This window comes from Hydractinia symbiolongicarpus, chromosome 10 (assembly GCF_029227915.1).
Source record: "Hydractinia symbiolongicarpus strain clone_291-10 chromosome 10, HSymV2.1, whole genome shotgun sequence".
Lineage (NCBI taxonomy): Eukaryota > Metazoa > Cnidaria > Hydrozoa > Anthoathecata > Hydractiniidae > Hydractinia > Hydractinia symbiolongicarpus.
Genome location: NC_079884.1, coordinates 21487344 through 21514539, shown reverse-complemented (window position 1 = coordinate 21514539; position 27196 = coordinate 21487344). Strand labels below are relative to the sequence as shown.

The following is a 27196-nucleotide window of genomic DNA, read 5'->3' as shown; positions in this document are numbered from 1 at the left end:
AAAAGTAGAAGCTTTTAGTCTAATCCATCAAACAACAGAAAGTGGATTGAAATTTCCTGTTCCAGAATTTGAACATCTTGAATACAGAATTAGAATTCTACCATCACAGAAGGTATTTCTATTTCCAGAGTTGTCAGCAATGTAATCTAATTTCAAAGTGATTTTTATTCTGATTTTAGCATTTACACATGAGCAAGAAAAATAAACAGGGTTTCTGTAATTGCAAGGAATTTGCTTGTCTACTTCCCTGTTAGGTGAGAGAAAGAGGGAAGAAAGAGAACCTGGGAAACTGATTGTTTTCATTGTTTTGGCAGACTACACTTTTTACATTTTTAGGTCTGTTTTATTTCATATTGGCTTAACCCTTTCTTCAATTGCATGACACTAAGGGAATGCTAAATTTCCTTAATTTGCAGGTGCTAATATAATTTTTGTTTACGACATCAGATTAACAGTTGACTTATGCATGTAGTTCTAGCCTAGTATTTATACCAAATAATCTCTATTAGGGAATTTTGGGATGCACCAGGCTAAAGCTCCTATTCCATTATTTACATTTTAGCTACAGATACTTCAAGACTGAACTTCCCTATTAAAATAAAAATTCTAACCTGCCTGTTGCAGGCTGGAATAAGTTTGCTAAATTTGGAATACGATTTGAAGCATGAATTTTTTTAAATTTATATAAACTAGCTGGCGTGAAGGTTTTCATTTTAACGTTATGTTCTTTAAAATAAACTTGGTCCACTACTAAAAAGAGAAGCTATGTAGGACGAAACAAGTAGAATTAGAATAAATATATTTTATATGTAGTTTTAAAAAAAGTCAAAAAAAATTCTTTATTGCACACTTCCAAAAATAAACCATTTTTATTCTGTTGTTTTTTTGCCACCTACTTTAGTTTCCGTTTTAATCCACAAGTATTAAAATAGTAGTTGTCTAATAATTGATTTGCATGGCAACGTTACATCTTGTATTCTGTTAAGTTGTAAGTTTCTGTAAGTTACCTCAATGTGTTTACACATTATTTTTTTAGCATTGTTGGTTTGCCTACACTGTTTTTTGTATGTAGTAAATATTGAAGCAGTAAATATTATTTGAAAGTTTCACTAGCATTACTCTGCAGATGTGCTAGTATATCTAGTTTTGATATTAGTATTTGAAATGGTACCACAAAGCCTTTTGTAAATTGTTTTCAAATTGAAATCAGAAAATTGTTAAGAACAACAAAAAGAATGTTTAACTGAGTTCTTTTAAAAAAAATTCTGAAAACATACACGTTTATCTTTATACTTTTGCTTTTACTAGAAAAATGAAAACCTTGGTGCAAAGTAAGGTAACGTTTTTCAATTAAAAAATATTGTAATCAAAGAAACATATTTTTTTTACTTCTTCCACCTGCTTTTTATAAATAATTGATGTTTCATTATTTTCCTGATAAACACATGGGAGCTTTGGTAGAAATTGAAATGAGATTTAAAAGCAAAGAATAAAAAAAGTTTGAAAGAGATATAATATTTTTCGGACTATTTGGTATGTTAATGTGTTTTTTTTTCTGTATTATTTTTTTAAGACAAAAAAAGCCAAGCAGTGACTGAATGTGAAAAATGGATTCATAACATTAGACTAAACACTAAATTATGTTAAATTTGCCAGACATTACCTGTTGTATAGGATGTTATATTATCATGCTTCAACCAAATTTCTGTACAGTTCAATTCTTAGTTTTGTGTTTCAGCTTTGTGTCTTGTGTAGTCGTGAACAAATACAAATCAACGTTATATAATATTTTATGGTGATCGAGACTTAACTTAGTTTTACCCTTTGGACTTTTGTTGTCTGCATTGTTCAGTTATCCCACAACTTCCATGCCACAATTTAATACCCTTAAATTTCCATATAATGTTGTAGGAACAACTAAAAGATGATGTTTATTGTATGTAGTTGAAACTACTCTTTTAATGAAAACTGTGTTTATGTTTTAGAAAATGTCAAGCCCACAGAGACAAGTCAGCAGTCGTCGCTTACCGCCACTTTCACAAAGTGCAACTATTCGTTGTGATAAAAACAAATCTGTTAGGCAGCGTGACAACAACAATACTTATGACAACTTTTCGCATCATACCCCTCCAGATTTTGCTAGCATGTTTATGCAAGGGCCTTTTAAAACAATGTTATTTGAGCAAGCAGAATTGAGTGTTTCTCCTCCGAACAAACAGAAGTTTGATTCTCATATTTTTTTGCAAGGTAATTCTTAATGGATTTCATGGATTTTGTTTTATCTTGCTTATTGCAATCAGCCTTTTGACAATGTATTCTAATTTGTTACAAATACTGGTGATTGGACAGGTAAAAGTTGTGTGAATTGTTTTAGACATAAAACGTAAAATTAAAATTCAGTTTGTTATTGTAAATGTATGCACAGCTTGTAGAGATTAACGATTAATTGTTTAAGGCTTTAGTGCTAGTAGGGATCTGATGATTTTTTGCCAATTACTTATGAATAATAATACTATAGATACTATAAATAATTTATTTTCTTTTTAGCAATGAATTTTAGTGTGAAATAAGCATTGTTAAATGTCTATTTCCTTTTCTTTCTCCTGTATATGTCAAGATTCAAAATGTTATATGTAATTTTCAGGTTGTATTTTTTACAACTTCTTTTACTTTTAGATTTGAGTATGCTTGATCCAGAGATTATCTACGAATTTTTAAAAGGTAGTCCCTTACTTATGAAAGATTATGTTCATAATCATGTCTCTCGTGATGAATTGGAATCATGGCTAGATTATAAGACGTTTGAAAGTTTTCAGCAACGATTATCTGTTACATCTTTCGATGGTATGTGTTTTAGTTCCCTTATTTGATCTATTAGAATGTCAGGGTTCAGTTCATGCAATTTTCTTTTTTTTTAACTACATTGTAAAGCCTTGCTAAGAGTGAAAATGCCCTTAATTTGCTTAGCTTTTGTGATTTTTTAGGCTGTTTAAATATGTTTAGTTAATTCAATTTATTTTGACAGTAATGAGCTCAACACATACAAAGATTTCTGTGAAAAACACTGAAGAGCTCTTTAATTTAAACAGCGGTATAATTTTGCTAAGGAACCATTGCCAAAGATTAACTAGAACGGTCGATAAATAAGGACAAGTGTGTTTTTAGCAAAAGGGAGAGCTTATTAAGTTATTTTTATAATAAGGAAGGGGGTTTTAAAAAAGGGTGGGCAATTAAAAGAGGATAGAGGGGAAATATTTTCTATTTTTGATGAACAGATAGCCAACGTAATCTCTTACGACCTCTTAGAGTGGAGAAATGCATTTATTGATGGCTGATATTTGCTCGTATTGAGCAGGTTAAGCAAGACATCTGCACTTACGATAAGGCTTATTTCAAAAATTTGCAACCTTCACTGTTTCCCTTTTGTGGCTTAATAGTTGACAATAAAAATGTTAACCGTTTTGGGTCTCTGTCAGTCTTTTGTGTTCTTTCTAGCATCCTTATGTTGATAGTTTTTAGACAAACATAGTGTTTATATGTGTCTACAAAGTTTTATCTGGCTTTATTGACAATTCTCTCTCTTATTTAGGTTGTGGCTTTCCTCCAGCTGCAAAATGGAAGGTGAGAAATTCTATTTATATAAAATTGTATTATATATTTTATTGGATTATTTCTGGCATAAGGTACTGTTCTCAATTAATAAGCTGCTTCCCTGGCTTTACATATTTTTTAGAAAAGTCATCTTTTAAATCTTGAATTACGATATTTTATCCTAAGTTGGAAATTAGGTTTCGACCAAGTCCAGCCTTTCCTGATTTAATTTATTTACCGTCAGCAAAATACGTGAAATGCTTCTCGTCTGCACACTTGAGTTTCACGTTGGTAAACTTGTGTTTCACGTTGGTAAAATTGTGTTTCACGTTGGTGAACTTGTGTTATACGTTGGTAAATATTTGTTTCACGTTAGTAAACTTGTGTTTTACGTTGGTGAGCTTATGTTTATATTTTGTGTTGCGATTGCATACTCCCATACACCAGCAACAGTTGAATTAGGAGAAAAAATAAGAGCAAAACTTCTGTAAGTTCAACTTACACAATCTAAAGACAAATTGCGTTGACAAAGAGTTGCCGACGTGAATCAGGACCATTTGTGAACTCGCCGGCATTCCCCTCAGCAATTGCCGTGTGTCAACTTGAATTAGAAAGACTGAATTATGTAAGTTTTATTCTTCTTTCTTATGGGAAGGAGAGAAAACATCTGAAGCTGCGGGGTCTTAATCATCAGATTACCAGTTAAAGTTAATTTTGATATCACAAGACCTTCAAAATGTTGCAGGTGTGCTTTGTTTCATTAAATCTGTTAACCTGAAACCTAATTGTTCTTTTAAACTCTCAATATTTGCGTAGGTAAAACTTTATATAGTTTTCACAAGTTTATATTTTACTGCTTTGCTTGCATCTGCTAAAGAAAAGAAACAATAAGGCCTATTTTTCTTTTTTTTCGTTCTCAACACTTGCATCTCTTATTTATATATCACACCTGAGTTTTACGCAGTGCAAATATTCGACTCCTTCCTTGGTTTTTCTTTGTCGTGAGTAAAATAGAAGAAAGTTGAAAGCTAATATTAACTGGAGATATTTGGTGGTTGTTATTTTCATGTCAAAGTATTTTCTTTTGGCGTGTTGAAATTTGGGTTAGGGTAACATAATAGAAGATGAAAGGGATAATTCTACAAAATAGCATAGCGTTTTTGCCCATGGTATTTAAGGTAATTGATTTTCAATGAGTAAAATAATTGGTTAATGTTCTGTTGATTTTTTTTCATTCAAACACGAGATGTTTAAATGATTTTTTCCATTGTAAGTTTATCTTTTTTTTCTAGTAGCTTGTTTACATTATTTTTCGCTCGATTTTTTCATTTTTTTTTCTGATAATAATATTCATACGATTTCAAGGTTTCTTAATAAAACAAAGGATTTTAAAGGGTTTCAAAACACTTTTAAAAACCGTTTTAAAACTTAAAATTTGCATCTATTAAAATTTAAAACATCTGGCTTTCTTAACCTTTGTGGATGTTATATAAATTTTTTTTTTTATATAACCAAAAACAAAGTATAGACCTTTGGAGCATGTCAAAATAATAAGAGAATATCTATTACTTTAAGAAATCTGTACATACATGCTATCTGTGAAATATATGTCCTATGAATGCCTTCGTGTGACAAAATGGGCTGATAATTACAGGGAAAAAGTAGAGGTGAACTCCATTTTTTTCCTGCCACGCAGATGCCAGAGCCGAAAGAGCTTACCCTCTGAAAATGTAAACAAAGGCAGGTAAGAATTCTCATCAAAAGTTCTCAAATTTGACTCTATAAGAAAAGTAGTAACCCTGAGATAATTTGTTTTTCAAACATCTTAAAAGTAGATCGTCCCCAGTTGTTATACTTTTAAGTACGGTAAATCAACAAAGATATTATTTCGGCTGGGAAAGCCAGTAAAGTTTAAAAAATTAGAAAAAAGGACCGGACAACTTACTATAATTATTGTTCGGGTCGATTTATTTCATAGGTTCTACACAAGATTAATGAAGTCATGATTGAAATATGCTCAAAATGAATCTGAAACCTTGTAACATTGTGGCCAACAAATAAACTGTATGCCTAACATTGTACAAATGTCTTTAGAACACGTCCAGCGTAGAGCGGCAGTATTTTATGGAACAGTTTATCTCGGAGGTACATTCTATACATGGTGATGTTAGAGGTGGGATCCTCAATCAATTGATCGATTGTTGTGCTTCCGGTCAGTAATTTTGTTTCTTAGCTACAATATGCAAGGTGTGTACATAGAATACGTACAAAGTAACTTCCAAGTGTTAGATAAATTAATTAAACACGGTTTTGTTAGTTTTGTGTTCAGATAGTATTAAGCCTGGTTCACATTTGCGACGCAAGCAACATATGCATGCGCAATGCTAATTTTAAAAATCTGACGGAGACACAAGACGTGTACACCAGGACCATAAAAACACCCGAAAACATAAACCAACAGAAAAGACGTAAAGAATTATATGAGACGTATCTGTATGATAATATGTTATAATTTATTACCTAAGAAAGCAGAAAAGAAAGTAGAATTCACGTTGTACAGACGCGAACGAAACGTTCATCATCTTTTTTATCATGCTTTTTATCATTACAAAACAAATATTTTAAAAACAAAAATTCTGTTTTCAGTACTTTTATAATATTTCTGACTTAAATATCACAGTTTGCGTATTTTTATTTCAGAGAATACTCTTGCGTTTGTTGTCACGTTTGCGTTTACTTGCGTTATCTAGTTCACACTACAAAAATTATGCTGCAAACATAGATGCAAACGCGAAACATATCAAAACTTTTTGATATCTTGCGTCGAGCTAACGTTTGCCCAACAACTGCTTACGTTGAGGGTGTTTATACAGTCTTTTTCTTGTGTTTGCGTTTGCATCACAAGTGTGAACTAACTGTTAGTTTTCAGAGTTGTTGGGAAATTATAAAGGAGTGTTTTTACATGGTTTTAAAGTATCTTTTATCTTCTTATTGTTTTGTAGCTGTAAATGCATCTGGACATAATTTATACTTGGCGGACAGCGACGGAAAGGTACTTCTTTGTTTGTCTTTGGTCAGTGCCCGGTGCCGTGTTCTAGAGGATTTTGTAAAGCAATGTTTAAAGAACTGGGGATCAGCAAAATAGCACAGTCTGTAGGTTGTGAATTTGTTTGTTTATTTTAGAGAATATGGCAATTCATACCCGATTCTTCGTAAGTTTTCTTATTTGTTACTTCTGTCATAACTTCTTTTTTTTCAAAAAAAATTAAAATAACAGAACACAGTAGAACGAAAAAAAATCACAAAGAACGAACATGAATAAGACACACGTAGTTTGAGATGTATTGTTACAAGATTTTTATTTTCATTTAGGCAAAATTTTAATCAGAAAACATTTTCGGCCCCTTGAGGCGACTTCCTCACTATTTTTTTGCAAAGTTTAATCCCACAAGAACTAAAAAAAACGATTAAATCAATCTTGTGCTCATTTTATTTTCAACTTTTCTCTAGAAAGCCGATAAATTTAAATATTATAATGGAGGGAACGACAGTATCTGCATACGTTGCATCCACCAAAGAGGGAATCGTTATAAACAACATCGAAGGGGTGAGAAAATAAAATGACGTGGTTACAAAAGTTTTTGTAAAACCTAAGTGTCTGTTAGTCCCCTCTATCTCTCTTAAGTCCCTTCTATCTATTTTAAGACCCCTCTATCTCTCTTAAGTCCCTTCTATCTATTTTAAGACCCCTCTATCTCTCTTAAGTCCCTTCTATCCATTTTAAGACCCCTCTATCTCTCTTAAGTCCCTTCTATCTATTTTAAGACCCCTCTATCTCTCTTAAGTCCCTTCTATCTATTTTAAGACCCCTCTATCTCTCTTAAGTCCCTTCTATCCATTTTAAGACCCCTCTATCTCTCTTAAGTCCCTTCTATCTATTTTAAGACCCCTCTATCTCTCTTAAGTCCCTTCTATCTATTTTAAAACCCCTCTATCTCTCTTAAGTCCCTTCTATCTATTTTAAGACCCCTCTATCTCTCTTAAGTCCCTTCTATCTATTTTAAGACCCCTCTATCTCTCTTAAGTCCCCTCTATCTATTTTAAGACCCCTCTATCTCTCTTAAGTCCCCTCTATCTATTTTAAGACCCCTCTATCTCTCTTAAGTCCCTTCTATCTATTTTAAGACCCCTCTATCTCTCTTAAGTCCCCTCTATCTATTTTAAGACCCTTCTATCTCTCCTAAGTCCTTTCTATCTCCCTAAAGCCCCTTGTATGTATATCTGGTTTAAGGCGGGTTTTTATACAGCAGCATTTTACGCTCAGTTGTGAAAAGCGTCGACAATTAATCTACGCATGTGCGTTATCAGAAATATAACCTCACGCTTTTGCATGCATTAACTTAACAACCAATCAAAAGATAAAAGTCTACTTGAATTACGTAATAATTTTTTAATTTATTTCAAAATGGCTAGTAACAACGGCCCCGCATTTGTTTTTAAATTCCAACAAAAATTGAATAAAATCACAATGTTAAATAAATAAAAATATGTATTAAAATATGCATTGATCGGACAAACATTTTTCGGACGCATGTATGAGTATGATAACGACGCTGTCACATTTGTGTCACCATTTTCACGTATCTTGCATTGTCGTTTATATCTGCGTCACATAATTATTGAGTAATTCCAAATTGTGCAGCAACGAATATCTTCCGTTTACATCGGCCATGTTTTGCAACACTATGTGAGCAAAAAAAAACCAAAGGGAAATAGTTTGGCATATGCGATGAAAGTTGCGGTGCTTTTCATGGCTAGGTACAAGATGCTGCTGTATGTAAACCGGTTCTTAGTTTCTTCTATGTATCTCTCTTAAGTACAGTGTGGATGCTTCTCTAAGTTCATTGCATTTACCCTCTATTAAAAATATTTTAAGAAGACTTCTTGTTCTACTACAGAATAATTTTTTGTTTCAACTTTTATGGTAACTTAATTTTTTTAGGATGAAAGATTTCCATTTGGTATTAATGGTAAAGGTAAAACGATTTAATGCGCTTGGAATGCTACTCTGTATTGATTTGAAATATTCTTTTAAATTGTTATGCAAATGCTCTATTCAAGCAGTTCAAGCAGTGCCATCAACAAGTTTTTAAATAACCCATGTACTTATTGGTAAGTATATTGTTTTTAGATATAAACGTTGGTTCTGTCCTCTGTCAACCTATTATTCAACCAAATGGTGATTTAGCAGGTAGATTATTGATATAGTTGTTGTTAGTGGCATGACTGCTGTTTTAATGAAACAATATACACTATGTCAAGTCTTACTTAGTTTGCTGTTTCTCAAACGCGCACTAATTAACATAGCAAACACGATGGCTTGTTTGTAAGATAACAAAGTTAGTATTGAATTGGTTCAATATTTTTAGGGGTGATGGAATTAACGAGAGCAGCTAACCTACCTCCTTTTACCGACAAAGATAACCAGGTATTACTTCTTAAACCCTCTTTGCTCTCGTCTTTTTTAAACAATTTTAACAAAGCATTTCAATGATTCGTTTGTTGATAATGTTTAGCCATCTAAAAACTATTTTCAGCAGAAAATTTATAGACTGATGGTTCATGATAGATCTTAAATATGGGTATGCATACCAACAATACACATCACCAACACACTCCACCAATACAAACCACCAACACACACCACCAATACACACCACCAATACACATCACCAATACACATCACCAATAAACATCACCAATACACATCACCAATAAACATCACCAATACACACCACCAATAAACACCACCAATACACACCACCAATACACACCACCAATACACACCACCAATACACACCACCAATACACACCACCAATACACACCACCAATACACACCACCAATACACACCACCAATACACATCACCAATACACATCACCAATACACATGACCAATACACACTACCATTACACACTACCAATACACACCACCAATCCGCATCACCACGAGATGTTGCATAACATCAGTGCCGATTTTGTTCTGTCTCCAAAAAGTTGCGCAACAACTGTTGCACGACGATAAGTAATTTAAATGAAAACTAATCTTTACAGTCAAGCGCAATATGTTAGTCAGTACGTGTTAATCTCGTCAATAATTATTAGCTCGTTTAATTTTTCGAAATTTAAAATTAGGCCATAAAAAGTATAGCTTTTTTAAGATCACTGCAGGCGTTTTTAACAGCTTTGACAGCCTGAGAATTTGATTTTTTTAAATTTTTTCTTTTAGTATTGCTGCCTATTTCGTTTTGGTTTTTGTTATTTTAGGTAGTTTTCTTGTTAAAACTATTGATGATTTGATAATAAAAGCGCGTTTGTGAAAACCTTCAGAAATTTTTGTATAGGTCTTTATGTTCACGCTGTCAGGTAATATTATCATCAAAACATGTTATTCTTGTTTAGATTGCAAACAGCTACCTTGCTTGGGGTGGCATTGTACTTTATTACGCCGAGGTATTTAAATTATCTATATTATAATGCCCGTATACGTCTTTCCGTCCGTCCGTCCGTCTGTCACGCAAAATGGTAGCTTAGCTGTGACGGGCGAACTCGTGGATTTTTCCACGGGCTAACGACTAGTATAAACTATTTCGTTACCTGCCTTGAGGGAAATAATTTTCGTGATTTTGCAAGTTTTTTTTAATTTTACGAGAAAATTAGTTACCGCGAACATAATTGGAAAACGCAAAATTTAGATTTCGATTATTTTTAAAAATTTTTTCTTTTTTTTCTCAGAACCGCATATAGTATGTATGTAAATTTATCTTCAGCAGTCTTTTTTTTGCGTCTTAAAAGTTCTCGCGGAAATTAATTGGTAATTAAACCCAAAAGGTTGTTCTAATTGTGTTGTTCCTACAGACATCTGCGACTATTTTAATAGTTTGTCATAGTGTTTTTTGGTTTACGTTAAGATGCAGAAGAATATTATTTATGAATTCAGTAAAGGAAAAGCACGTCATTTCTTTGAAGCATGTACATGCAACATTGGCTCCTAACTAGATCGCTGAAGATCAGTGAGGGAAAAGAATAAACGATTTTGTCATTAGGATATTTTCTTAATTTTTTTATCAGGGTGGGGCATTTGTATTTTAAACCCTGTTCTCGGTAGTGAAGCATACATAAAAGTGCTTTTTTTAGATGTACCACACTATGCATAAACAGAGAAAATTAAACGAATTTCTACTTAATGTGACGAAGTAAGTGAGAGCAACTTTTTTTCTTATGAGTTTCGTTGACTGCTATTTCCACACATTGTCATATTTTCTATTTTCAACTTACTACGTCAATAGGTCTGTCTTTTCAAACCCATATAGTGAACACTCGATCAAATTCTTTAAAATCATTAATCCTTTTTTAGTACATATTTGGCAGGACTACGTCCTATTTTTCTGAAAAAGGACAGGAGAACATCAGTTCTTTTATGCATTTGAATCATACTGCCCTGCCCCTTGACTACTAAATCTGTTCAAAACACAAGAGAAAACGTTACAATTAAATTTTACGCAACTTACTTATTAACATGTTTTGTTTACCTAAGAATGAATCAAATGATTTGTGTTCCTTGCTAAAGCTCTATTTACATGTAGGTCGATATTTCAAGACATCGTCAGCATGGATACCGTTATTATGAAAATTATGGTATGATTTACACTTAATGATTTTCCGATCACAATCACTGATTATAGTAGCCGTCGGTTAACTTGAACTAATCCTATTTCGAACTGTTTATGTTTTCCCCTAATTTTGTAATAAGTACCAAAAACCTTTTTTTAGCTATAATTGTTCCACAGTTCTTTAGCCGTCGGTTTTCTTGTTAATTTTGCAATGACGCAACACATTTTGCTCTTCTCATGAAATGATTTCAAAATAGTTGGTCGCTATTTTAGAATTTCGCACAAACCCTTGTGGATGCAGACCGTAGATCGTTATTTCTTTTAGAATTTCGCACAAACTCTTGTGGATGCAGACCGCACATCGTTGTTTTTAATGGATACAAAAACAGATGAACTCTACGCAAGAATATTTGATATTGGAACTGGCCTGGAAACTAAACTGCAACAAGAGATCAGGTATCGTTGTCTATCTGTGTAAGGAAATCTTATTCCGAAAAGACAAAGAAAGACGGATCGTTACTTAACGCCGCGGGACTGGCTGTATCAAATATGTGTTGTCTGACTAAACATGTGAAACTCAAAGGGAAGGGGTCTGTCATAATGTGTCGTTATTTAATTCATGACGCAAAAGACTGCGCTCTGATTTACGTCGGCAACGAGACCAATAAACTGAAAGGCAGTGTTCAAATTTGTACCCAAAGAGTGGTAGTTAATGCACCAAAAAAATGTCTTTCTACCATACCAATGTAAAAATAACTTGTGTTGCATAAAATCGATGTTGCGGGTTGTGTTGATTTAGATAACCCAATCCGGTACTTTCCCTTCCGTTACTATACAGTCGCGCTAAAATAAAAACCTTTTTTAAAAAATATAAAAGTAAGATAATATGATTTTTTAAGTTTCTTTTTGTAATGTGGGTAAAGTAAAATACTGCTTTAAGGAAATCATTTTTTAAAAAATAAGGATCTGCAACTTGGTTTGCAATAAAATTTGACTGCAAACCGACATGGAGATCCCAAGTTATGGGATCGTCAGCAAAGAATTAAGAGGCCTGGGACGAGCAAACAAGTGCCATTTTGGCAATGTTAATCAATTCACCTTTAGAATATCTATGCATTGATAAAGTTTGAAAGCACATCCCTTACAGGTCTAAAATTACTGATGACAAAAAATGTCAAGATTTGCTATTAAATTTAATATGACATAATTTATGCAGCATAATTAAATCTGAAATTCTTTAAATGTGAACATCTTGAGAACGAAAACAGCTTTTTAAAAAATTTAAAAAAACTTGTTAACAACCTTTTAAGCTTTATAATGTAAATCCAACATCTACCTCGGATTCCTTTTAAGTAAACACCATATTGAAACGCTGAAGTTTTTTAATATTGGATTTATCCTCTATGATTTTGTTCATCTGTCCACTTTAATATCATACTGTACGTTTTATTTGGTTTTGTTGACATTTTCTCTGTTCGTGCTTAGATTTCCAAAAAGCAAAGGTGTGGCTGGACATGTTGCTTCCACTGGTGAAACTTTGAATATCAAGAATGCGTACGATGATCCAAGATTTAACAGGTATGTAGCAGTTGGAATATATGCTATGTTTGTTGCAGGTTTTACAGATGACACATGGCTCGAAGTTATTAGAGACCAGTGTTATTGGAAATAGGGTACATTTCACCAACATTTTAGGTCTTCGACCAAAAATGTTATAGTTCTATTTTGCTAGAGAAGTTTTATTAAATGCAGTCTATTTCCTTGTACGGTGTTTGTGAAAATTATCTTTTTCATAATAGAGATATTGACAACCAAACTGGTTACCGAACCCATACCCTTTTATGCATGCCTATTTTTATACGTGGGAAGTAAGTGTATTTCTTTTCTTGCATTTTGTTTGTCTGGCTACCTGCCTGCCTGATGTGTAAACAGAAAATCAAAATAAATTATACAACCCCCATGGTCATTGATTTCCGGAGAACTGGAGTTTGCGACTTTGTTTTCTTTTCTTTTTTAATGCTGTTCTGTTTTACGGCAGTTTGATAGGTGTTGTGCAGATGGTGAATAAGAAACAAGGAGTGTTCACAACAGCAGATGAAAAAGCTTTTCAAACATTCGCAGTATATTGTGGTCTAGCCCTTCACCATGCTAAGGTAACGAACTATTGTTTTATTTTGTCTCACGACCTTGTTTAACTGTGAACCCCCTGGAACGCAATTTGTCTTGATTTTATGTTCGGTAGATATCTAGATTTTTTATTGTTTATGCATTCGTATCTTTTTTAGTTGTATGATAAAATTCGAAGATCCGAGCAAAAATATAAGGTATTTCTTTCCTTTCATTGTCTACTATTTGTAAGGGGTTAATAAACAGTAATGCCGGGTCGTATGACCAGTGTGTGATTGAGGTCCATGTTTTATAAATTTGTAATACAGACAAGCTGTACAGCATCTCTCCTCCGCAGGTAGCATTGGAAGTGTTGTCATACCATAGTATGTGTACTGAAAGTGAAGTGGAACAGGTGAAGAAGTATCAAGAAAAATATGAGGACACTACATCGTAAGTATGATTTGAATTAAACTTAAGACAGCTCTGTTGTGCGATTGTTTTTTTTTTTCAATTTCTGTCCGTCTCGCGGAGATAGAGATGGTTGATTTCGGATGGAATGGTAACCTTGCTTGAAGGGTGAAGATGGAGATAAATTAAGAGTGGTTTAAAACTGGTTTTAACTTTATCTGGATGCAGGGTAAAGGATTTTATCCGGGTAGAATAAAAAAATGGAGACCCAATGTGCATAAATGTCTTCCCAATATTGGAAAATCATAGCATACGCTGAAATTTCTTTCCTAAAAGAGTTTTCCCATAATGTAGTTATATTTTATATTTTTCTTCTTTAGCATTGCCTTAACCGATCCTGTAATCAGGTATTGACCTGCATTTCTTGTTTTTCAGCAGTACCGTTATCATTTACAAATTTTATCGCTTGTTTTATGTTATGCGGGTACATAGAACACTGTTAAAATGTTTGGTTGAAAAGAAATCTTTCCTATTGCTGTATACTCGTTAGCAAAAATTACTTTCGATTTTGTAACCTTAAAAAGTGAGAGCAATATTTTTTGATGTGAGTTTCTTTCTTGTTAGCCTTTTCAGTCTCTTGACATTGTTTTTTGTCTGCCCAGGTTCGAGTTAAACATTGTCGACTTGGAATCAGTGGAAATGGCCAATGTTGCAATTAGGTTGTTCGATGACTTGTTTAAAACAGACAGGTAGGTTTATCTGCATCTTTTATCTTATCATCAAATTCTACAGATAATGCCAACGCAGAGCTTTTACTTCTAACGGTAAAGGCTTAAGCCCCGGTCGCGAATTGCGCCAGACGCTATAAAAGAGTGAATAGATCCTTTCTGCTTAGCAGTTAGCATGAGAATGAGATTGATGTCCTAGGATGTCTTCTATTTGAGACAGGCATCTATCTTAAAGCGGAAGATAAAAATGATAAGAGTGCCTGCTATCGTTTTCCTCTTCACTTATTTCTTTTTTTCAGTCGTTTTGAGTTGGATGAAGTTATAAGGTTCACGTTAACTGTTCGCAAAAACTACCGGCGAGTGCCGTATCATAATTGGACGCATGCTTTCACTGTGGCGCACTGCATGTACTGTGTTATGAAGTTTTCGAAAGGAATCGTAACTGGGCTAGAAGTACGTGTACCCTTATTTCTTTTTTTTGTTCAGTGTATATCAATAGTTCTCCCTGACAAAGATTCTCCTAGTTTGATGTCCATTCAGATCTTTTTTTAATATCCCTTGTCTTTATAAGGCAGTTGCTTTGTACGTGGCATGTCTGTGTCACGATTTGGATCATCGAGGCAAAAATAATGAATGGATGAAGATAGAAGGCACGCCATTGGCTGCGGTATACACCACATCAACATTAGAACACCATCATTTTAATCAGACCATAACTATTTTGCAGGTAGATATACATTAGTTGTTTTTATTTTCAATATTTTTAGCGATAGAAAAGGAGTGTGGTAAGGCTACATTCCCCCATAAAATATGTTGAGACAAGTTTGAAAATTTCGAAATTTGTCCCCACAAAAAGGTTGTACTGGCCATTTCTATACTGGATTTACGCAATTTGAACGTGTCAAAGTTTGTTTTTAAATGTTCACAGCGGACTTAGGCTTGTGACATTAGATTTCTCAAATTTCGCGGCCTTGTGGGCTCTGACGTGAATTATTATGTAAGGTGGTCGTTTTAGGGAGTGCGATTAACATAATTTAAACGCTGCCTGCGTTACGTACGCATCTGGAAAAGTAGCACAGAATTTGCAACTTTGTAAAATGGTCGAAAAATGCCATTGTCTCAAGATTCTCGTAAGGGGTTGTAGCTCTGATTTGCTTTTGTTACTGCCCAATAGTAGTCAGTATATTTGTAGTTAGCCAACTCCTTACTTTGCTTTAAAATTTGTTCATAACTTGCAACAAATGTCAACAATATTTTTTTCTCTGTTAAGCACGAAGGTCACAACATCTTTTCTCATTTGAACTCCTCCGAATATAAACAAGTACTGGGTATGATCAAAGACTGTATTCTTGCTACTGATCTGGCATCGTTTTTTTCAAACAAAGCAAAACTTCAAGTCGCTGTTGAACAAAACTCTTTCGACTGGAACAATAATGAACATAGGTAATGTGACACTTCTCCATATTATTGTTGTTTTTTGATTATTAGTGCCGTCATCGTCGTTGTGTTCGTCGTTGTTGTTGTTGTCGTTGTTGTATTCTTCGTCGTCGTTTTTATTGTTGTTGTTGATGTCGTCCTCGTCATTGTTGTTGTTGTATCCGTCGTCGCTGTTATTGTTAATGTTGCCGTACTTGTTATTGTTGTCATCGTTGTTGTCCTTGCCGCCGTCGTTTTAGTTTTTAATGTCGCCGTCGTTGTTGCCCTTATCGCCGTCGTTGATGTTTACTTTGTTTTTGTCGTGACAAATCTGACCCAGTACGACAGTACTTAAGTAATAAACTGTACCAATCTTTTAGAAAAATGTTTCGCGCATTAGCCATGACTGCTTGCGATTTGTCAGCATGTGCAAAACCGTGGAAGATACAATATGAAACAGTTAAGGTCATCTTCCAAGAGTTTTATGCGCAGGTACCTTTCTCTTTTATTTTCGACTATTGGATTGGTTTTAGCATGTGGTAAAAGTTTTGAAGAAAGCCGTAACAAAAGGCGGAGAATGATACAATGAATTATGTTTTTAGCCTTTGATGTACGGTAGGTTTTTTTAAAAAGACAGAAGAAATAAAATGTTTAATGTGATGGCTAACATTAATAAAATTCCTTTACGTTTTTTTTACTTTATTTGTATAAAAAGTTTAGCACACGCAGCAAAGTAAATTGGTCGTAAATTTACGCGCACCCTTACAACAATACTAAGCTATCGCTGCCCAAAGCCAAACTAAAATAACTTAGGCACTTAACTTAGGCAGTAAATTCAAATGTCACGCAATATTTCAGGAAATCTGATACATGAATTTAATGCTACAACTATTTCCCTTCACGAGCACCATTTTGTTAAAAACTGTTTGTTCTTAGGGCGATGAAGAAAAAGCTCTTGGTCGTACTCCAGTACCGATGATGGATCGAGACACAGCGGATAAGCTGCCAAACCATCAAGTAACATAACTTCCATTCTTTTCTTGTTAAAGTGAAGTTTTTTGTTGTATGACAAACGTCATTTGTTGGTCCACTAGAAACGCCTTTTAAAAAAAAAGAACTTTTACTAGTTGTAAAAATGTAAAAATTTTAAGTAAAAACTTTTTTCTCAAATTCCTCTCCCCATTAATTGGGCGAATCGGAAGACTACTTAAAAATTGACGATTTCAACGGAACAGACATCATTTTAGATGATGAATAAAGACGAAAAAGGGGTTATTTCATCTTTTCTTGTATATACTTTGATGAAAGTTTCCTTCTTATGTCAAGTTAACGTTCATGATTGAATATCCTTAAAAAAATCAAAATTAAGAAACTTGTTCAGAAATTTTGTCTAGTAGATTACCTTACAAGTGATTAAACTTTAACTTGTTGACCATTCGCTTGGTTTCTTATAAAAAAAAACGTTTAAAGAACTTATAATTTCTGCGGGGGAGATTTAGCTTCTGCAGGGGAGATTTAACTTCTGCGGGGGAGATTTAACTTCTGCGTGGGAGGTTTCACCTACTTTTTAATTTTCTCCAGGTTGGTTTCTTGCTTGGAATATGTATTCCTGGTTATGATATTTTACAAAAGTTGGTACCTGGTGCAAAACCCTTGCTAGATGGTGCAAAGTAAATATGTTACGTTATGGTCTTCTTCGTTTTTTTTTTTTTTTTTTTTTTTTTTTTGTTACAGTGTTCGTAAAGATATATAGGATATCAAAGCTTTTAAGTTTTAAATAAAATTAAGTCAAAGAAATAAATAACAATGAAATTGAAAATGGACTTGTTCAACTGTATATTTTTCTTTTGTGGTGGTTAAAACAGCAGTTGGTTTTTTACAAATGCTATCTCAAATGACCATCCAACAAACCAATCTACTTTTATGTTGCAGGAAGAATCTTGCTGTTTGGAGTGAAATGGTTAAAAAGCAAAATGAAGAAAAGGAAAAAAAGAACCAAAACGAACTGAAAGCGAACGAAGACAAGAAAGAAATTACGAAAAAAAATTCGGAGTCTTCTTCCTCTTCCTCTTCTTCTGAAAAAGAAGGTGGGAAGTCGACGCCCCGGAGTGTTAGAAGATTAAAGTCAGGTAGCGGAGCCCCTAAAACAAAACCTTAGGGTATGGTTACACGATAAATAATTGTTTGGTAACCAAGTCGCAAGTTGGTATGTGCAACAAAAAAAGACATGTTTTTTTTTCAAAAAAACGTATTTCAACACTTTTGATGTTAATGTTGCTTAGCATGGTTATATCCAGTTGTTGGCGCGGGGATACCAAGTTTGAGATAGGCGGACTAGGGGGTGTAAAATAGCATTTTATTGTCAGCTGATTAACGGACAAAACACGTCTGCATAAAATGTTGACTTTGTAATATTTTTTGTGTAAATATTAAGCGAAAAGTTTGTTTCTCTAATATACAATACTCTCCAATCGTTGTGATAGTGTTTCTTCCACAAGCAAATCCCTGCCTTATTTCAAATTTTCAATTATTTTTGTAAAAAACATATATTGGTGACTATATTAATAGAGGCAATGACAACCTCATCCGCAGGGCATATAGCCGTCTCGATGTCAAAAAGATACAAGGTGCCCTGGGGATGAGGTTGTGGCAATTTGTTATTCCTTGCTATTCTGAGTGTCCCACAACGTGCTTCAATAATATATATCCGTAAAAACCTCTCACGAAGGGAGATCTGAAGAAATTTGTGAGGAAGCATACAGATTCATTTGAATGGCCAGATGACAGATGTGTTGTGAAGCTACCTTTTTAGAACTTTTAAGAATATCTTTTTAGTATTTTTGTTACATTCAGCAATAAAGAAATCCTAACCCCGTCCCCAGGACTTTTATTCTCTTGTCGTCAGAGATTTTCAGAAAGAAAAAAGGCCTAGGTATGAGGTTGGAGAAATCGAGAATTATAATCTCTTTTGCGCACTACATTTATTTGTCAGAACAAATACACAGGCTTCATATAATCTTTAACGCTTTGTCTCCGAGATATCTTTGATGTGCATACCCTTTTAAAAAAATGCTCATGGAGACCATTCTAGTGAATAAAGTCGATTCTCGTGATAGAATGAACATTCTGCATGATTCGACTTATTCGAAATGAAATATTACGAACAGCGCTGGAAACTGTGAACACTGAAACTGACTGTGCGAAGCAGTTGTCGGTAATTTTGTTGAAAGCAGCATATATTCAAATAGAGAAAGTTGACGAAAATTTGATAGTTACTATTAAACAAAAAAGTAGCCAGAGAATGTGGAATAATTTCCTGCAATAAATTGTCAAAACATAGAGGTTAGTGTTTTCTTTTCAGATACTTCTGTGAATTTTGTTGAATTTCAGTTTAAAAATGTTAAGGTCTGGCCCGAAACCTTGCGCTGATTTCGTTAAAAAAAGCAATACTTTTGGTTAAGGCCTTCCTTCCAATACAATTAGGGTGAATGTGGTACAAACGTCAACTCATTAATGTAAAAGAAAAAGATGTGTATTTACTCAATGTCACCCAAAAATTGTATTATACACCTATTTTTCATAAGACTACCAAAATTATAACCAGGTCGTTATTCTTATAGACTGGAGTGTCTTGCATCAATTTCTGAAAAAAAAGTAGGTGATTGTGTTTACCTGAGTTGCTTAGTAGTACGAAGTTCAAACAGTCGAATTAATTGTGAGAATTAATTATCAGTATCAAATTTATTTAAAGCCACACCCAAAATTTGAAATTTGTAATAAACACTGCGGCGTTTATTAGGAGATGGTGTCATACAAAAGTTTGAGAAGAAAAAAATCAATTTATATATAAGATCAAATTTATAAAAAAATATTTTATTAGAATCTCAGTACGAAACCATCTAAATGTAAAATCTTTTGGACCTAGAAAGTTTGATCAAATAGAACAAAAATGATTAGTGAAATATTTAAAACGCACTGGTAGGTTGTTCGTGTGTACACGAGAAAGGTTGTTCATAAAAATCTTGTTATTTTAAAAATGCATGCAGGTGTAAACATTAACCTCAACCCTAGAGTATTTTCGACACGGGGACGGCGATAGTTCGTATCGCCGTCATGATGTCAGAACGATACAAGATACTCTGGGAACGAAGTTGGAGTAATCAGCTTTAAAATAACTGAACTCACCTAACGCATTAGTTTTCTCATATTCCGCATAATAAACACGGAAATGTGTGATATGGTTGAAAAGAGAAATGGCAGAAGAAACGCATGGTTGCACGGTTTCTACATTATTATTTATTGTTTGTAGAACAAAAAGATGGCGGTTAGATTGCTTGAGATCATATTGTTGTCTGCACACTGGTTACTCAGTTATGGTGAGTTCCGTATTTTATTATAATGCTTTCGGCATTATGATTTTCTATTTCGGTACCTTAAGCTAGTTTTTAGCAAGAATTTCTAAAGCCTGTATACGATTTCAGGAAAACACGACTTGCCCTTCCCAGAAGAACCAGCATAATTTTTCTTGCTACTGTGAAATCGAATAGTTGAGGTGGGGAAATTACGATGAGTCGCAAATGAATTCTTTGCGGTCAGAATACTGACTGCGCTATTTATATGGTTACTTCTATTGTTCTTTACTCACGTGATCATTGTCGAGAAATGTGGCCACGATGGATTTGTTCTCATTAGTTGATTTTAATTCGGGGTTTCGGGGGTTTATTTTGTTTTAACTGGTAGATTTGAATTTTAAGGAATTGCTCTGACACATTCGTTTGTGTCTAAGATAAGAGAAACTGAATTTTGATGCTTTTAAAGGTAGCTAAGTAGCTAGTAACTAGGCTATAACTCATTTGAGAAGTTTTCTTAAAACATCACATGAACCATGAACTAATGAAATGTGAATTGCATTTATTCGTTTCTCTTTCTCAATTTCTCTTTATTCCTTTCTAGCTTACGTCCCTCCAGCACCAAAGCTGATAACATTCTGGGGGCAAAATTCAGCATTTAAAACAATAGGTAGGACAGAGAAATCACTAGCATTGATGTGCAATGATAAGTCACCCTACCAAACAATTGTCATTGGCTATGTCAGTAGGTTCTTTGATGAAAGGAACAAAGGTATGATCATTTTTAAAGCGTGACTTTTCGTGGTCGTTCCATTTGACTACATATTTCGCTATATCGCGAAAAGCTCAAATGGTAACGAGCTTTATGATCAAGTGAGATTATAGCAGAAATATCATTAAACTCTACTGGATATCCTTTTATATCTGGCCCATTGCTGTTTATTGTTGCAAAAAAGAAGTTCACTTATTTAAGAATATTATACACAGTTTCTTTTTTTCTTTCTTTTTTTTTTTGAGAGTTTTCTTTTTTACACTTCCTGTTCCCTATTCTATAATCTTATATATATTTGCAGGGTCCCTCTTTTTTATTAAAAAAGTGTTCTATATTTATCAAACCGCTACACTATAAGGCAAAAAAGTATTTTATTCGTAAAAAAAAATACAATCTATAACTGTTATAATGTAGAATCTGGAAATATACGATCGCGTATCCTTAGGTGCAGCTAGAGTAGTTAAAAATGGCAGGAAGAAGAATAAGACTGTATTAGCTAGTCTTATCAACAAGCCCCTAGTAGTTCATAAACATTGTTGACAAGAATAAAAGTACCCAAAGAAAAACATCATTTAGTAGAATTACTTAAATTGAAACGTTATTGATTCCTATCCTTTTTTGATCCGTTATGTTTATGGAGTCAAAATCGAATTAGATATATGGAAACTTCTTTTAGCAAGTTTTCTTTAGATTCGCTACCTGGAATGGGTTTCTCCTTTCATTGCACGAAAGGTACTGATGAGAGTCATCCAGCGTTATTATACTGTCCACGTATTGCGAATGACATTCGATTTTGTCATGAGCATGAACGCAAAATATTGATTGGTATCGGTGGCCCAAATGCTCCTTCTAAATTTGAAAGTCCGAATCATGCTGAAAAATTCGCAAAGACGATCTGGCATTTATTTCTCGATGGTGATGACATGCCCGATTTGAGGCCATTTGGAAGGTAAAGAAAGTTTGTTCATTTTTGGATTAATTTAGATGTTTTTCTTAACAAGGCCAGCTAACTAATTGTAGTACATTCTTATTTCTTCACTCGCCAATCTTTTTAAGCACTCGTAACAAGCAATAAACAATAAACACGTTTTGTTTAATGTGAAAACTTCATTCTGGATGTTTTCGGACTTTGAGGCAACATTTCTTAAACGTTTAAACCCTATTTCATACTCCAGAATTCTTTTCAGTGATCCTTTTTTAATTTCTTTGTTATTTGATAATTCAACAGGTTGCAGTAACTACACGCTTTTCTATAAAAATACCATAAATCTAGCCTGGCTGGTCCAAGCTCGACCCCAGCACCTTTTACCGTGACGGCGAAAAATCTGATAGGCTAGAACTATCAGAAAGCGAAGCGCCGTTAAGAAGCAAATAGTCCTGGGGACGAGGTTGAGGCTGGTCATTACTCTTATTTTTTTTATGTTCTAAAACAATAGACCTGTTGTTTTTAACCTAAAATCTCAGCCTGATATTCTTATAAAGCATATTCTTATAAAAGAAAAAGCGTGTATATTAAAATCTGATTATTTAGTTAGGCCGTTGAGTTGAAGTTCCACTCAGCTCAATTACGTTCTCGTTCTCTTTTCCCTTTTCTTCACAAAATATATCAGAAAGCACATAACCATTCTTCTTCTCATACTAGCGTTAAACTAGATGGAATCAACTTATACATGGACGATCAAGATTCGCAATATGTTGATATCTTTCTACAAACACTGCACAGCTTAAGAAAAACAGTAACAGATAGAAATTATCTCTTAACAGTGTCTCCATCTTGTATGTTCCCCGATCCATATTTTGGACCTGGTCCAAAAACGGTACTTGATTCAAGTATAAATATTATTGATCAGGTAGGACCCTTTTTATAAGTAACTGGTTGTGGTAAGTGTGACCATATCTACACGACAGCTCGTAATGCTGCACGCCACTAATTAATCGTTATGTTGATAAACATTTAGTTCGTTTTAAAGCAGGTACTTCAGTGACTAAATAACCCCCTCACGCACGAAAAATTTTCTCTGGTTAATGATTCCTCGATATTTTATTCCCTGACATAAATTTTCTCCGACGGATGCACTGATATACGTATCGAAACGAGGCTATCATTGTTTCCTGGTAAAAAAAACTCCGACGGATGCACTGATATACGTATCGAAACGAGGCTATCATTGTTTTCTGGTAAAAAAACTTGTAACGCTGTCAATAAAATAATACTAATTACTAAGACAAAATGACTAAATCAGAAGGTGGAAATTTTAAAAATTGCAATCTTGTATACTACTGAGGTGAATTTTTGTCAGGAGAAAGCGACGTAATAATTTACTACTGAAAAAAGTTTCCTCGACGTAGCTTTTCTCCAACAAGGTACTTTTTTCTTTGCCCGATCACATTTGGCATGACTTTTAACTTCCGCTCTTTCAATACGATGTATTCATTAACCTTGAAAAAATTTATAATTTGTAAGAAGCATTGCTTTATCTCCTTGCAACATACCATTTACAATCATTTTCTCTTTATCAGATTTACATTCGATATACGGACAAAGGGTGCTGTGTGAAAGGTTCAGCATCTTTCAGAAATTCTTTATCCAAGTGGAAGAACTTTATGTCGATGCCAAGAGGAGCTGAGTTTTACTTCGCTCTACCGGCAGCGCCTGAAGCAACTTCCATTGAAAGCTGCTACAGAACGCCGCAACAAATGGAAGCCGTCTATAACGTAAGTACTACAGTGTAAAAGCTAAATGTTAAATAAGAAATTGTGAATTTTTTTTAATAATCTTTGTCTTTTTTGACTTCAGAATGATTTTAGATCATATTTTTTTAGTCTTCCAGTATGTACTTGATTTCATTTATTTTTAAGTCTTTAAAATGGCGGCGACGATTCCGTGGTTTCTGTATCTTGGATAATTCGTATGACTTAAAAGAACGCGATGTTGGTTTCACATACTCAAACAACATGTTATATTATATTCTTCCAAAAAGAATACGAATTAAATATGTTCCAGTGCCGTATGTTATTAAAGTACCAGTTGTTGTGCCAACGCAAACGCCCAGCAGCCCAGGAACTCGCCCGCCAACAGAGTTGCCACCTGTGACAACTTCAACCACAGAAACGCCAGCTACGGATCCACCCATTACCGACCCTCCTTCAACAACACCGCCTCCTACCGAGCCACCAGAGACAACAACTGTTAGGACGACGGTGGCGAGGACGACGCCTGTTAATGTACCCTCTACTCAAGCACCTGAACCGACAACACCGGCTATTGTTGCAACTACGTCTAAACCTACCCCCGCTTCTTCTACACCGATAGAAGAACAGAAAAACACATCAGATGATCTAATGGAGATTAATGGTGGAAATAATGTTGCTCAAAATAACGATGAACGTGAAGAACAAGACGAAGAAGTTGAGGATAACGAGGATGGGGATAATAAAGCTGAAGAGGAAGAAGAAGAAGAGGAAAACAAAGAAGATACACAACCAGATCTCGTTCACCCAACACCTTCTAAAACAACCTCACAGAGACCATCGCCAGCACAAGCTGCAGAAGAAGATGAAAATCCAAATGTTTCAAATGAAGATGAAACAACTGACGAAGATGAAGACACAGAAGAAGGAGATGAGGACGAGTCACGGCCAGATCCGAAACCTATTGTCGATGATAAATTCTCAAGAAAGAAATTAAGAATGAAAAAAATGAAAGCAAAAAAGTTCCACAAGTTAGCACATAAAGCAAAGCATCATAAACACAAGTCTGTGGATAAAATAGAAGACGAAAAAATAGAGAGACATTCATATAGACACGAGATAAACCCTCAAGACCCACCAGGTTTGATGGGTGGCGATCTGCATCTGAACACTAACAATAACGAAAACTCTAAAAGTTTCTGGAACATGTGGCCATATATAAACAATGGATACAGCAAAAATAAGCCAGGGCAGCATTTAACTGAATGGTTAAATAAAGGACTTCATCTGCAAAGTGAAGAAGGTTCCACAAGTGAAGAAGAAAAAGAAGAATATATCTTTGAAGATTCAACTAATAAACAAAAGAAGAAAGAAAACGATGATGACGATGATGAATTTTCAGCCAGTGGATCTGCCGATGATGAAGACTATGTTGACTTTTATCCCTATAAAAAGACAAAGGGTGACATAATTGGAACAAAGAAGCAAAATGAACTTAAAGTACCGAACGTCAGCAATCCTTACGATAAACCCAATCCACCTATGCGTCACGAAGATCAATTCGACGAAAATCGCAAGTACTTGGACATGCTGCAAGAAGGAATGCAACAGCAGTCAGATAAATTCAATCAAGACATAATCTCACAACAACCTATGGATCCAAATAAAGTTGACCAAACTAAAAAGTATCCGTACCCAGTACCAGATAAAGAACTTCAGAAACTGACTCCAATAAATGTGTTTTTTAATAATGGACCTTTGGGTTATGATCAAGTATATCCAAGAGATTTAGCAAGTAATTTGAACTTGAAAGGCAACATGGATCAGTTGAAATCGTTAATGGAGAGTATGCAACAAAATGTTGACACTGCAAATGAAGCGATGCAGGACAAACAGTTAAATGATCAAAGAGAAATTAACGAGCAAGAAAGAAAAAAGGGAAGTGGGAAGAATAAGAAGAATTTTTTTGAAGAAATCCTAGATGACTTTAACCTGTAAAGTTCGATTTGCCTTTTATTTTTGCTATATTAAAAGACCTCTTTTGAAATGACGAAGTTCGGGGGAACGGAAATGATCCATTTGAACATGATTTTGTATGAAATTAGTTTTGAGCTTTATATAAAACACACACAGACGAATAATAGCGAAAACGCAGTTGATAGGGTTACTTTAAAAAAAGAAAACGTTTGCTGAAGAAACTGTTGCGGATTTAATAGTTTTAAAGAAGGTTTTTTCAACAAAAAGCGAAAGCTTTTTTTCTATTAACTGCAAAATTTTGGCGATCTGAACTACAAAAAATATAAAAAAAATTCGTTCTGTGATCTTGACATGGGATTTTAAGATGATTTTACACACACAATATTTTCATAGCTCCATAACTAGTACAAAGATTTGGAACGTTTTGAGGCTGTCAACTGCCCGTACCCATAGTATTTGTCCTGTAACCTGCTTTTATCAATTAGCTACCCAATAATACGTAACAATAAATTTTCGCATTGACTGTGAGAAATTTGTCCTCATCTAACAGGGCCTGATCATTTAGCTAGTGACCTTTTCCTGCAGTTTTGTAAATATATATATTTTATTTCAATGTTGGCTGGCTAGTTGCCATAATAATTAAGATTGAATTTTAAAATTTCAGAATATTTAATGATTTTGCGCTTTATTCCTCAATTTTTAAGGTCCAGAACTTTAGATTTTAGGACTTTACAAGTTAATGATAACTTGGTTAACTTACATACTATCCAACGGAATAAATAAAACATATTAAAATCACAGATTTTACACGTAGTGTTCTAAAAAAAATAAAAAAAACTTAACTAGGCATCTTTAAAATTCCATGAGACAACTCGCGTTTTTTTAAATTGATGATTTGAATATAATAACTTCTGAACAATTTCTATAGACCAAGTAGTTTTCTCAGTTTAGCAATGATTTTTCTAGCATTTGAATGTTTCAGTATTTAGGCGTTTCATATTGTAAACATACCCCTCAAATTTTTTTAAAAATGCTGATGTTGAATATTCAAGTTAGAAAAGAAAAAACATTAGAAAAATGAGTAGCTAACAAGAATACAATTTTAGTAAGGCCAAAATAACTTAGAAACAGGAAATGTGGTCAGTGTTATTATCCCTGCACCCGAGTTAAAAGAAACCAACTGAGACACAAATTGGTCGAATTCCCAAAAGCCTTGTCAATTCTCCTGTTCAAGATCAACAAGTTGACAACGTAATCAAGAACGTTTAAACCACAAAATGTCTAATCTTTTGTCAAAAGCATATTATCATATAATCAGTATTTCAAGTTCTACGAAACAATGAAACGGTTTTATTAAATTTCTTTAACTAGAATCTATGTCCTGATCCACAAGGTATATAACGTTTTAATCAAGCCAGTTTTATCACGGAAAAGAAAACAATTTTAAGTGTGATGCACAATACGTTTTATTAAATTCAATTTG

General features: G+C 34.0%; 2 protein-coding genes across 2 annotated transcripts; both read left to right on the top strand.

Annotated features, from left to right (window-relative positions):
• The first annotated feature begins 1210 nt into the window (after positions 1 to 1210).
• Positions 1211 to 26386, top strand: LOC130613108 (probable 3',5'-cyclic phosphodiesterase pde-5). The gene is made up of 30 exons (XM_057434434.1): positions 1211 to 1336; positions 1986 to 2247; positions 2677 to 2844; positions 3590 to 3621; positions 5686 to 5803; positions 6594 to 6643; positions 6775 to 6803; positions 7102 to 7198; positions 8594 to 8627; positions 8783 to 8842; positions 9021 to 9079; positions 10053 to 10103; positions 10788 to 10846; positions 11237 to 11288; positions 11589 to 11719; positions 12749 to 12841; positions 13063 to 13131; positions 13302 to 13416; positions 13549 to 13587; positions 13728 to 13822; positions 14161 to 14187; positions 14443 to 14529; positions 14808 to 14961; positions 15080 to 15235; positions 15779 to 15951; positions 16305 to 16416; positions 16861 to 16941; positions 17506 to 17594; positions 17857 to 17914; positions 24427 to 26386. The coding sequence occupies exons 1-30, from the start codon at positions 1313 to 1315 to the stop codon at positions 25732 to 25734; spliced, it is 3882 nt and encodes a 1293-aa protein (XP_057290417.1). The 5' UTR covers positions 1211 to 1312; the 3' UTR covers positions 25735 to 26386.
• LOC130613105 (uncharacterized) lies at positions 18082 to 23506 on the top strand. The gene is made up of 6 exons (XM_057434432.1): positions 18082 to 19266; positions 19545 to 19578; positions 20234 to 20300; positions 20878 to 21045; positions 21736 to 21994; positions 22688 to 23506. Exons 3-6 carry the CDS (start codon positions 20243 to 20245, stop codon positions 22911 to 22913), a joined length of 711 nt encoding a protein of 236 aa, XP_057290415.1. The 5' UTR covers positions 18082 to 19266; positions 19545 to 19578; positions 20234 to 20242; the 3' UTR covers positions 22914 to 23506.
• Positions 26387 to 27196: the final 810 nt, after the last annotated feature.